The sequence below is a fragment of the Diadema antillarum genome, unplaced genomic scaffold (assembly GCF_040938485.1).
Source record: "Diadema antillarum isolate AM-2024a unplaced genomic scaffold, OU_Dant_1.0 seq00000100_RagTag, whole genome shotgun sequence".
NCBI lineage: Eukaryota > Metazoa > Echinodermata > Echinoidea > Diadematoida > Diadematidae > Diadema > Diadema antillarum.
This window is the reverse complement of record NW_027271188.1, coordinates 1,291,205-1,303,257: the sequence shown is the minus strand read 5'-3', so window position 1 is coordinate 1,303,257 and position 12,053 is coordinate 1,291,205. Positions and strand designations below refer to the sequence as shown.

General features: G+C 38.3%; 1 protein-coding gene across 1 annotated transcript in view; it reads left to right on the top strand.

Annotated features, from left to right (window-relative positions):
* The window catches only part of LOC139726839 (echinoderm microtubule-associated protein-like 6), a 41,910-nt gene extending 30,609 nt beyond the window's left edge, over positions 1 to 11,301 (top strand). The window contains exons 26-35 of the mRNA XM_071637832.1: positions 850 to 1,064; positions 1,913 to 2,070; positions 3,045 to 3,159; positions 3,551 to 3,739; positions 4,225 to 4,397; positions 4,802 to 4,964; positions 5,462 to 5,565; positions 6,134 to 6,287; positions 6,676 to 6,776; positions 10,850 to 11,301. Coding sequence (XP_071493933.1) covers positions 850 to 1,064; positions 1,913 to 2,070; positions 3,045 to 3,159; positions 3,551 to 3,739; positions 4,225 to 4,397; positions 4,802 to 4,964; positions 5,462 to 5,565; positions 6,134 to 6,287; positions 6,676 to 6,776; positions 10,850 to 10,874 — 1,397 coding nt within the window. The 3' untranslated portion in view covers positions 10,875 to 11,301. The remainder of the gene's footprint in view (positions 1 to 849; positions 1,065 to 1,912; positions 2,071 to 3,044; positions 3,160 to 3,550; positions 3,740 to 4,224; positions 4,398 to 4,801; positions 4,965 to 5,461; positions 5,566 to 6,133; positions 6,288 to 6,675; positions 6,777 to 10,849) is intronic.
* Positions 11,302 to 12,053: the final 752 nt, after the last annotated feature.

Here is a 12,053-nt window from a genome sequence, read left to right as displayed (position 1 = left end):
CAATCTCATTCTTGGTCAATATCAGTCAAACAAACTCATCTATGGGCAGAGATGGTTTACTCACTGTTGATTTTCTTTCTGTTTCATCTGAACTACATGTATGAAACATTACAACACTTTGCAAATAATCACAGAATTGGTAACATGATAATGATGTGTTTACTCCCTGCAGAACATGCTATAAAATGCTGTATTTGAGCATATCCTTTTATCTGGCCAAATCAGTTATCCAGATACCAGCTGTTCCCAGCGTGACCAGATAAGTGAGGTCGGACAGTAGATCTGATAACCAGTGTTATATATGTATCATTGAAAAGAATTTTAGAATTTGGTATGCTGCATTTTCATAAATTTTGCATATCGTCGCTGGGGTGACAAGACCTCGTATCTCAAAAATGACAAATGTTCGGGAGAGCAAAAAAACATGGCGGCCAAAGCACTGTAGTGAATGGGAAAGCCTTTCCTTTGACATGTCATGGTGGCTTCATTTTTGGAGTAAGACAGTTGGGATTTGGCCAAGACATCACTTGACCCATTATTTGACCATTAAGCCAAAAATTTTTTTTTTGACATTTTTGAGATACGAGGTCTTGTCACCCCATCGACGATATGTTGACTGATTTATATTAATAGAGGTAAGTTTCAAATTGGTGAGATTTGCTGTATAAGGAATGACGTGTTTGATGTATGTGAGTGAAGTGCTGACCTTTTTGTATGGTAATGCTGATGCTGGAGGAGTACAGCACTTCATGTACAATTTGCTATTATTGATAATACATGTTTGTTAAGCATGCTTTAACTGTTAGTCAGCACCACATACCTTTCTTATCATTGTTATCTACACCATAGGATCCAAGACGGCTAGTGGCGTGGGTCACACCAAACGCATATTTCTGGCTCAGTTCAGACCAGACTCGGACACACAGTTTGTGACCGTTGGCGTCAAGCACGTCAAGTTCTGGACAGTAGCTGGGAGCCAGCTCCTGGGTAAGAGGGGACTGCTCATCAAATCTAATGCCCAGGACTACAGGATGCAGACCATGCTGTCAATAGCATTTGGAGCCGTGAGTTTAGCCTCATTCCTTGTTATCTCTTGGCATCTTTTATTGTTCATTATCATTTACATCGTAGCTGTTGTCTCTTCTCTATAATCTCTTTTGTGCATGTGATGTTCCAGCTTGGCAATCCAGATTTCTTTATAACACAAGACTTTTTGACACTGTCATAACTCAATTATAACAGGGAAAAGAAAAATGTGCTTTGCTGACCGAGATGCATACTGCTGTTTAAATGGACGAAGAAACATTCAAACATGCAAAACTTGTGAGCAGAATCCACCATGCTTGTACAATGCTTGTCAAATAGCTTCCATTCCTAGGGTACTATCTACAAGAAAAATTGAGTGAGGAAAATGTGTTGAGTGAAAGATATTTACTTTTTGAGGCATTTAATGATCACCTCAACCATCATGTTTTCATCGCTTCATACATTGATAACGTCAAAGACACTGGTGACATGTAGGACCAGACAGATCAGATTTTACAAAGATTAAACATTTTGATGCCTTTAAGGCCTGTTTATTTCCTGTTCTTATATTTGAGTATAGACCTTCACATTTTCTTCATTTTTATCTCTAAATAAACTGAAAGTGGAACCTATGCCCAAAAATGATGTCTTAACTAACACTAACTAAATGCTATTTAGAATAATGACAATTTGGCTTTTGTATAAACATTCAGATTACTTCTCTAATGAGTTTGCATGATTATATTTCTTTTGCTGAAATGTCGTAGTCAAGTGGCTTCTCAACAAACCATGGTGTATCAGAGAACTTCAGCTGTGCATTGTATGCATATTTCTGTAAATGGTATTTCCACTTTGCCTCCCTGTTTCACCATCATGCTTCCACTAGAATGACACTACGTACACAGGGTCAATGTGCGGGGACGTGTACGTGTGGAAGGGCCACATGCTGTCAAGGGTGGTGGTGAGGGCGCACCAGGATGCCGTATTCACTCTGTACACGACTCTCGGGGACTCGCTCATTGTCTCTGGAGGCAAAGAAAAAGCGTGAGTTACTGTTTCACCGAAAAGCACCACCACTCGATATTCTAACTATGGTAAACTGTTCTTTCTTTGCGAAATATGTCACGATGCTCGCTGTCTTGTTATGGTAAATGAAGAAACAAAGAACAATATACTCTAAAAGTGAAGATTTTCACATGAGTAATTTTTCACCCTCAGCCAGGTAAGAAGAATTTTGCATGATTTTAATTTCACGGTGGTCATGACGATTGAGTAAGTACTTCAAACAGCTCACTGCCGCCACGATGGTTAATTGCTGTAGCAGCACATACTACCATCAAAGGTAACTGGTCTGCTGTACTACATTAAATTCACTCATTCAACAGGACTGGCGAAAGTGAAGAAAACTAACAATAATAGCAGTTATTCATCTACAATATATACACTATATATTCAAATGAGAGATATAAAATGATATTACATAAAACTAGCAATTAATGTGCACACTTTTCTTTATACGCTAGTTTCATTTGGTGCAAAATGTACGAAAATTTCTACCTTTACAGTAACTTTATACAGGTTAAATCTTAGTTGCCTTGAATACTAAAAAACCCAAGTCTTATGGTTCCCATAAGCTTGTTTCCCAATGGCCAATGAGACAGTTACAGAATAGCTAAGAGAGAAGAATACATGAGCCATAGAAGAGGTTTCTTGGTCTTGTGTCCAGTTGCTGTGTGAATTCTATGGAGTACGCTGACAGGTACAGTCAATTATTGTAACATTCTGTTCATCCACATTTTTGTATGTGTGGTAAATCTGGAGATTCAAATTCCTTAAAACAATATTCACGTTTCCTTGCAATGTACAGAACATGCTGTAGAAACATGAAAGTGGTTATGCCGTTGATGGCCACCGGGCACGGATGGACACTCTTTCCCTTTCTCATCACCGAACATGAATACTCTGAAGAGTAGATACTGTTTAACAGCATATTATGTTTCGTTTTCTGGTGTTTTTAGGGGACGGAGTGGTCATGCTGTGAAGTTATGGGACCAAGACATGAAGCACTGCAAGAAATTCCAGCTCAACACAGGCAATAAGATGGATGTAGTTAAGAGCGTGTGTCGATCAAAGGTGACAGAATTTTTTTTCCTCTTGTTTTCTGAAGGTATTTGCATTTTTCTGATGATTATGAAATGTTGACAACTAATCATTTACATTTTCTATATCATGTTCTCAGTAAAAAATAATTTCTCATCAGACGGCACATTAATATAATATCATTATTTTGTAGTAGTTGTTGTTTTTGAGGAGTCAAAAATATGTCTTGTTCTTTCTTGGAATGGCTATCTGAATGTTTGTGGCTTGGTAGTTCTGGCACATTAGAACCAACAAATCATTATCCAAATGTCAGTAGATGAAGCACTAACTGCTCCCCATGAAATGCAGTATTTTCATATCAAGATGTTAAGAAAAAAAAAAATCTGGCAAATTACCTTCTCTTACCATGGACTTGTCCTCACAGGGCAAAATTCTGGTAGGTACCAAGGACAGCGAGATATTTGAGATTGATGAGAAGAAAGGCACAGTGACCAACCTGGCACAGGGGCATGGAGAGGGAGAACTGTGGGGTCTGTCATCACACCCGACTAGAGAGATCTTTGCCTCTGCCAGCGATGACACCACCATCAGGATATGGGACATCGTTGACAAAGTAAGTTCTCCTGTTGTGATCTGCAACATTTTCAAGCTTTATGTTTGTTTGTTTGTTTGTTTGGTGGTGTTTTTTTTTTTTTGGTTTTTTTCTGTGTGTCTACTCTATGCTGTCTTTGTTTTCAATCTGTGAAAGTCCTCTTTTATTTAAAGCAGATTGTGCATCAGTCATCTTTTTGAAAAGCTGTATGGATATGTCATGAATTTGATTAACAACGCACACATTTGAATCTCATGTTAATGTGTCTTCACAAATATGTCATTCATATGCAGTCACCTATTATGGCTATCTGTCCCACATACTATCAGTTTTACAAGGCTACTGAACCCTTTTCATCTTCATTGACTATCTTAAAAATTTAGTTATCTTATGTGTGCCGATAGGACTTACCATTTCAAGTAATTCCTCTTGCCAAGCCAAGGCTCACCACTCATCTGCAGAGAAATTATTAACGGATCAAAATCACATACCTCCATTTAATGCAGAAAATGCTGAACAAGTGTGTGATCGGAACTCCGGCGAGGTCCATTGCTTACAGCCCGGATGGGGAGAAGCTGGCAGTGGGACTGAAGAACGGCGAGTTTATCATCCTGACTGTGGCTACGTTAGAGATCTGGGGCCGCAAAAGAGACCGCAGCAAAGCGATACAGGACATAAAGTAAGTGTTGGGCACCCAGGGTGCAGTTCATTTAAGTCAGGGAACATTAATGCTCATCTATTTACCAAAGTGTCCTGGAACAGATTTGTGCATGACATACATAGGGAGGACAAGAGTTGAATTTTATGAGAATGTGTGCTACTGTAGAAATGAATTCATATCCAGGCTTTACCTCGCTTCCAGGCCTCTGTTCCATGCTGCTTTTTAAGAATCATGCCTTACAGTAACTGTAATAACAACCAATCAACTGTGAGCTTGGTCATTGAAGTGATATAAATGTTGTAGTAGCAATCTACTATAAATGCTAACTTCTGGATTAAAAAAAAAAAAAGACTCCTTATCAAACGGTAGTGAGTGAAATGATTAACTTCACACATCCATTGCTCCCTGCCGCTCTGTTGTAGGTTCAGTCCAGATTCCAAGTACTTAGCAGTTGGCTCTGATGATCGCAGTGTGGACTTCTATGACATCAGCAAGGGGTCTGCACTATCGAGGGCAGGCTTCTGTAAAGGCATCCCGAGCTTTGTGATTCAGCTGGACTTCTCATCGGACAGCCAATACATACAGGTGGGGACACTGCATAGTTTGATATAGACAGGATTTAGCACTGCATGAAATTTACCAGTGTCACTGAAACTCACAGTAACACTTCAGGAACTCCATGTAATACCTTCTTTGTAAGTCAACAGCTCATGATATTTCATGAATAATGACATGTCCTGACATAATATACACTGAATCAAAATGAGTTTTGTTGGCAGGTGGCAGTCCATAAGAGGAGGGATTATCATGTAGGATGCTTTGGCGTTATTTGCTTTTGTCGCATTATGAGTTTAGGTTTCTATGTTGATATCTGTTAGTGTGCATAGTTTGTTGTTTTGTTCTGTATTGTTTTGTTAGGAGATATGGATTGAAAGAGGTAAATACGATTTGAAGGCTTTTGAAAACCAATTCCTCTCAAATATGGATGTCTAGGCTTGGAAATTAGTTAAGTTTGCATGCTTATGGAAGACTGTAAACACCACAATAGCCCTGACCAGCAGTTACATGTTGACTTGCTTTAGGTTGGCACAGGGACATATCAACGTCTGGTGTACACAGTACCAAGTGGAACTCCCATCACTGACAGCACTCAGATTCAAAATATCACATGGGCCTCTTGGACAAGGTATGTATTTTAAATACTCAAATCGTCAAAGACCAGACATGTGATTTCATCTCATCATATCCTGTGTAGAGTATTAGAGAGCTTTCCAAACTTCAAAGAGCTGAAAAATTTCAGACTTCAGAGAACGAATTTGCATGTGTTTAAACTGATTTGCTGAATGTGAGCTGATTAATGGTAGAGTTTATGAATAATGTGTAATTTTGTTTATGCTAGTCAAACAGAGTAGTGAAATACAACATTTTTGTTGTAATTGTTGTTCCTATTTCTACACAGATAGAACGAGTATTTTCATGATCATTAACCATTTACATCTTGTGTTATGAGCCAAGCAGTGCCATGAAAGTGAACAGAACGAAACAGTTTTGATGCAGAATATGGCAATGTGAATGTGAATAATTTTGCTGAATGAGTATCATGCTTACTGCTGTAATACTAATCCGACGTTGAAGCCCTGTAGGATGTCTGTATTATTTGGAAACAGAGCAATGTAGTGCCTTAAAAAGTGTTTGTGGTCAGTCAGAGAGAGAAAGGGACTGAGGCCTTGTGTCACTGTTAAATTTGATTTCAGCGTCGTTGGACAGGAAGTGGTTGGCATTTGGCCCAGGAATGCAGACAAGGCAGATGTCAACTGTTCCATCGTCAGTGGGCGGGGCAATGCAGTCGCCACGGGAGACGACTTTGGCTTCGTCAAGCTCTTCTCCTTTCCCTGTTCAGAGAAATATGTAAGTGGATGTCATTGAAAGATCAGCCCAGCTGCACCCCAGCCCCTCCGAAGGATTTCTTATGTGAAATTACATCTTTATGAAAGCATCCAGCTATTAGAGCAGTGTCTGCACATAAAAGAATACTTAACATCACAAATGACTTTAAGTTCAGTTATGAACAGCTCATTTTTTATGTGTATGTTTCGGAAATGTTCTCCATCCAGGAAGAGAAAATACAGTCAGTGCTATTCAGATTTGTTGTAAAAGTTTTCACTTTTCTGACTGATACCTGTTGATTTTCTGACTGATACCTGTTGATATATTGCATAGTTGTTGATATTTGGCATTTCATAGAGCTATGACATGGCACTGAACCTGTCTACATGTATGTCTTGTCAAATACCAGGCACCACACAAGAAGTATGTAGGCCATTCAGCGCACGTCACCAATGTCAAGTTCACCTATGATGACCGCCATATCATCAGCACTGGAGGAGATGATTGCTGGTGAGTTGCTATTAAACAACTTTTGATTTGGTTTCTCCAAAGGAGACATTAAAATTTAAGAGTACTATTAACAATCACTTTAACATTGATGTTGTTGTGACTCTTGTTTACTTTGTTTTGTTCTAATGCCCCCCCCCCCCCCCACCTCCTTATTATTGAGAATATAAATTCAAGCTCAGGCATTTCAGAATAGAGAATTGGACCAAGCCATGAGAAGTATAGGAAGAAAGGACCAAGAAAACGTGAAATGACTGTGTAAAGTATCAGGGAGGCTTTGATGATGAAAGTGACAGGACTGTGTACAGACAAACTCGGATACCTCGACGTCGGATAAGCCGAATATCACTTACCTCGGGGGCAAAATGAAAGTCCCGATTGTTCCTATGGAGTTTCCGTGTATTAAAATTCGCGTAGCTCGAAAAAGATAACTCGAAGTTCGGTTACCTCGAAGGGAAATCTAATGTCCCGATCTTAATTAACTTATTGTTTTTCCCAGCATGTTGCTCGAATCGAAATTGCAAACATCACTCAGCAACTCCGATTAAGCGCGCGTGGACAGCGAAGACATGTCCAAATGTTTTCACACTCGATTGTAAATACTCTGAGACCAGAACAATCGCGCGCCCAAGAAGAAATACCCGATACACAGCTGACAAGGAAAATCCCCAACACCTACCAACACACGTACATGGTATGCACATAGCACCCGTGCCAATGGAGTGCTTTACGATAGCACTACGCGCTGCCTCATCATTTGCTTTTCTTTAACCACGCATGTGTTTTGATTTTTGATGGAGACAGTCATACCGTGCGCGTAGATTTCCCAACCGTCGGGGCGCACCTGCTTACGTTGACAGTTATATCTTTGCCTTTAATCACGCTCCACTGTCAAAACATCAATCTCCCTCGTAGTGCCTTTTCTTAAACTATATATTTTTTTTTGCCTTTCACGAAGTTTACTTCCCCGAGAACGCAAGCACTGAAACTTTTTTTTTTTCCAGCAATGCGATTATGAAAATCTGGAAGTATAGGCCGATCACAATGAAGAATAGAATACACAGGGCTCCGCACTAAGTTTTATCGGGCCACCAATATCATTGATTTTTATTTTCTGGTGGTCGAAAGTAAAATCTGGTGACAAAAAAAAAAATCAGGAAAAACATTAGAAAAACTAAATCGGTCCTACTAAATATAGACAAATTAATATTAAGCATTATTGAAGTGATACAGATGCCCATGTCTAAAACAAATGAATGGAAAATTCAATCATCTTACTCTGTGTTTAAAGATTTGACAAATAGGCGTAGAGATTATTATAAAAGTTGATGCCCATATATTGAGGAGGTCAAAACTTACGTTTGAAATGAGAAAATGGGAGGATTTGCTGACATTTCTTAGCATCCGACATTTGTTTTAGCATTGTAAAAAGCCGAAAGTTACCGTCATTCATTTTTAAATGTAAAAGCAAACAACCGACATTCATTTTAGAATCTTACGGAGCTGAATACTATCCTAATCCATTTCCAAACGTGAAAGCAAACATCCGCTATTTGTTTTAGCATCTAACTGAGCGGATTAATACCATTAATCATTTCCAAATGATAAAGCAACAATCTGTTATTTATTTTTGCATCGTACGGAGCAGAATATTACCGTTATTCATTTCAAACATCCGACATTTATTTCATTATCGAACGGAGCTGAATGTTACTGCTGTCCACTTCCGAAAGTGAAATGAATCATCTGACAATTATTTTATCATCGCACGGAGCCGAATGTTACTGTTTTTCATTTTTGAACGTCAAGGCAGACATCAGACATTTTGGACCATGAAACGTATAGCTGAATGTTAGTGATATTTATTTCGAAATGTACCGTAGCAAATATCCAATATTTTTTTATCATCGTATGGGGCAGAATGTTACTGCAGTTCACTTCCAAATATGCCAAACGTAAAAGCAATCATTCGACATGTATTTTAGCATCTTCCGGAGCTGAATGCTATTGACATTTACTTTCAAACGTAAAAGCACACATCCGGCGTTTATTTTATCAGCGTACGGAGTTGAAGATTATTGTTATTCACTTCAGAACATCAAAGCAAACATTCAACATTTATTTTAGCATCTTCCGGAGCTAAATGTTATTGCAAATTAGTTTCGAACATAAAAGCAAACATCCAGCATTTATTTCATCATTGTCAGGAGTTGAATATTATTGTTACTCTTTTCCGAACGTCAAGCAAACATCAAACATTGATTTTACCATTAAACGCAGCTGAATGTTACTGTTATTCATTTCGAAATTTAAAAGCAAACATCAGACGGTTATTTTAGCATCATATGGACATGATGGAGCAGAATATTACTGCTATTTTCTTCCGAACATAAAAACGATCATCTGACATCTATTTTAGCATCTTCCGGAGCCGAATGCTATTGCTATTTACTTTCAAAAGTATAAGGAAACATCCGACATTTATTTAACCATCGTACGGAGTTGAATGTTATTGTTTTTCATTTCCGAACGTCATAGCAAAAATTCGACATTTATTTCAGCGTCTTCCGGAGCCGAATGTTATCCTTATTCATTTCCGAAAGCAAAATCAAATATCTAACATTAGTTTTAGCACCATACGGAGCTGAGTCTTATCGTTATTCATTTCCAAAAGTATGAGCAAACATCCGACATTTATTTTAGTATCATACCGAGTCGAATATTACCGTCATTCATTTCCACAATTAAACGCAAAACTCTGACATTTATTTTATCATCTTACGTAGCCGATTGTTACCGCTGTTCATTTTCAAAAGTACAGGCAAACATCCGACTTTTTTTTTTTTTGGTGGCGCGATCGGGCCACCAAAATCTTTATTTCTGAAATTTTGATTTCATTTCCAATTTTCACTCAATTCATTCATATAAAAGTTGATTCAATTCAAATTGACAAGCATGCAAACAATCAGTAGGCACTATAACAGACACCATGTTGAACATCGATAAACATCGGATAAGTCGAAGAAAATTTGACGTACGCGTACCTCGAAATTCGCGTACGTCGAACCATTTTCTTCAGTCCCGACGAATTCGAGGTATCCGAGTTTGACTGTACCAGCTATGATACCACTTGTAAATTCATGACATTGGATCATTCGGACTTCATGCAGATTTTACTGCACTAGTAAGTAACAATACAACTACGAGTTCCCAGTACGAGTTACGATCAGAGTACAGGTGATGTTAACTCCACAAAGATGTGGGTACGTGGGACTGTATCCTGTCTTCCCGTGTGGGAATGACTACAGATGAAATTTCATGCTCGGAACGAAGGTAGAAAGTGCACCTCTTTCTATTATTTCCAGACATATCCGGACGCATGACTTCTCGAATGTGATATTTTAGAGCTCCGTAAAGAAATACATACTTAGTAGCATACTTTAAAGTTTTTTGTTGTTCACAAAGTCAAAATGTGAAATTTTAGAAACGATTTCTGACAATTATTTTCCATTTTGAAAGTGAAGTTCTGCTCCATTTTGGAATATATTATCGTCGTTATTTAAGCAAGGTAACATGATGGCAGGTTAAAATGAGGATTTTACTTTTCATAACCGTTTGGATTATCAAAAAATATGAATTAATAGTAAAGTTACAGCAGTTTTGCTGCAACATTTTTCTAGCGATTTTCGTGCAAAACGTGTTCATTCAAGAGGAAAGCGAGGTCACGTCAAAATGAAAACAGCGAGTTAATTGCACCCGTCCGCTGCGACAGGAAATACCTTATCTGTTTGTCTGAAATGTCAATCAGATTCTTTAATAACTGTTCAAATTAGGCATTGTTTATTAAAAAAAAAAAATTCAGATGTTTTGGAGTGAATGAGTGTTTCTTTGATTGATGAACTATCCCCCATTTCTATGAAATATTATATATGTAAATGATATGTGTTTTTCTTTGAAACAAACAAAAGCAAAGTGCATGCTGTATGAATCACAGTAATGTCATGTTGAAAATGAAATTTGTCACCAGTTTTTCACATTGAAATGTTTGCATTTGTGTGTCTCCTTCCTTTCTGCAGCCTATTTGTGTGGAAGTGCAGGTGAGACTACGTCATGACCCAGCTCTGACCTACACTCTTCGGCTGCAGGGTACAAGCAACCAGTCTAGTTTCCAGTCTTTGGTTGTACATCTTCATCATTTCAACTTTGACCTGCAAAGCCATGGCAAGCCAGGGACCAAAAAGCATTTGTTCCGTGTTCAGGATGTCACAGTTCACTCATCATTTTTTTTTCTCTTTCTTTTTCTTGCTCTTGTTTTAATTAAATTATCATTGTTGTCATGTTTCATTCAGAATGTCACTACAGCCCTCTAAATGGAAGCGTTGTACTTGATGCATTGGTCGCTTGCTGTTTTAATATAAAATTGCTATGGTGCCAAATAACCAGTGAAAAAGCAGTGCTTGGGATGGGCCAGGGTTATGTGAAATTATAGTAGTATTAATTTGTAGTTTAAGACATGTACTATTTGTTTGACTGAAATCATGCATATCGTTTACGGGCTACCTTCTTTCATTCTGGATATGCTACTGAGTGGGTAATGTCCCATTGCAAACGTTTTCCTCCTCCCCCTCCCCTGTTCGCCTATAGAGCAGAGATATGTGTGACCAATTTTGCATATACAAATCTTGTGGGTTCGAACCAAATGAGACTACTATAGCATCATGTACACACTTGTGAAATCTCTTTTGCAGAATATCATTGCAATTGAATGCCATTGTAGCAGTAATGGAAGCAGAACTTGTGCAGTAGTTTGCCAAATATTACTTGGAGGTGGTGAATGGACAGAGAACGATTCAAAGCCAATTATGCGCCACATGGCTTAGGTTACTCCCATCAGTTTGCCACGGATCACCATTATATGTCAGAGCGAGTACAAAGTTGATCAAGGTTCTGTGCTATGTTGTTGTGTTTCCCCTCATTAAGTTCAAGCACTTCTTACATTTGACATCAAAAGAGATCTGGCTTGCAACTGTATTGAAAGTAATCATTGAACGATTTTGGAAATTGAGATTTGCTGGAAGAATATTGGAGAGGAGTAGCATTTTGATGGTTTCCTTTTCATGCTCTTGAACATATGGAGGTTGATATAGCCTATTATTTCTGTTTTTAGGCGTATCTGTCTGTCATGGCATTGAAGAAGCTCTTGAATGCTCTTGTGTGTCCCTGACTGAACACTTAGAATCATTTTAATCATGTGAGACTCTAAAATCAGGGATTCTTCAT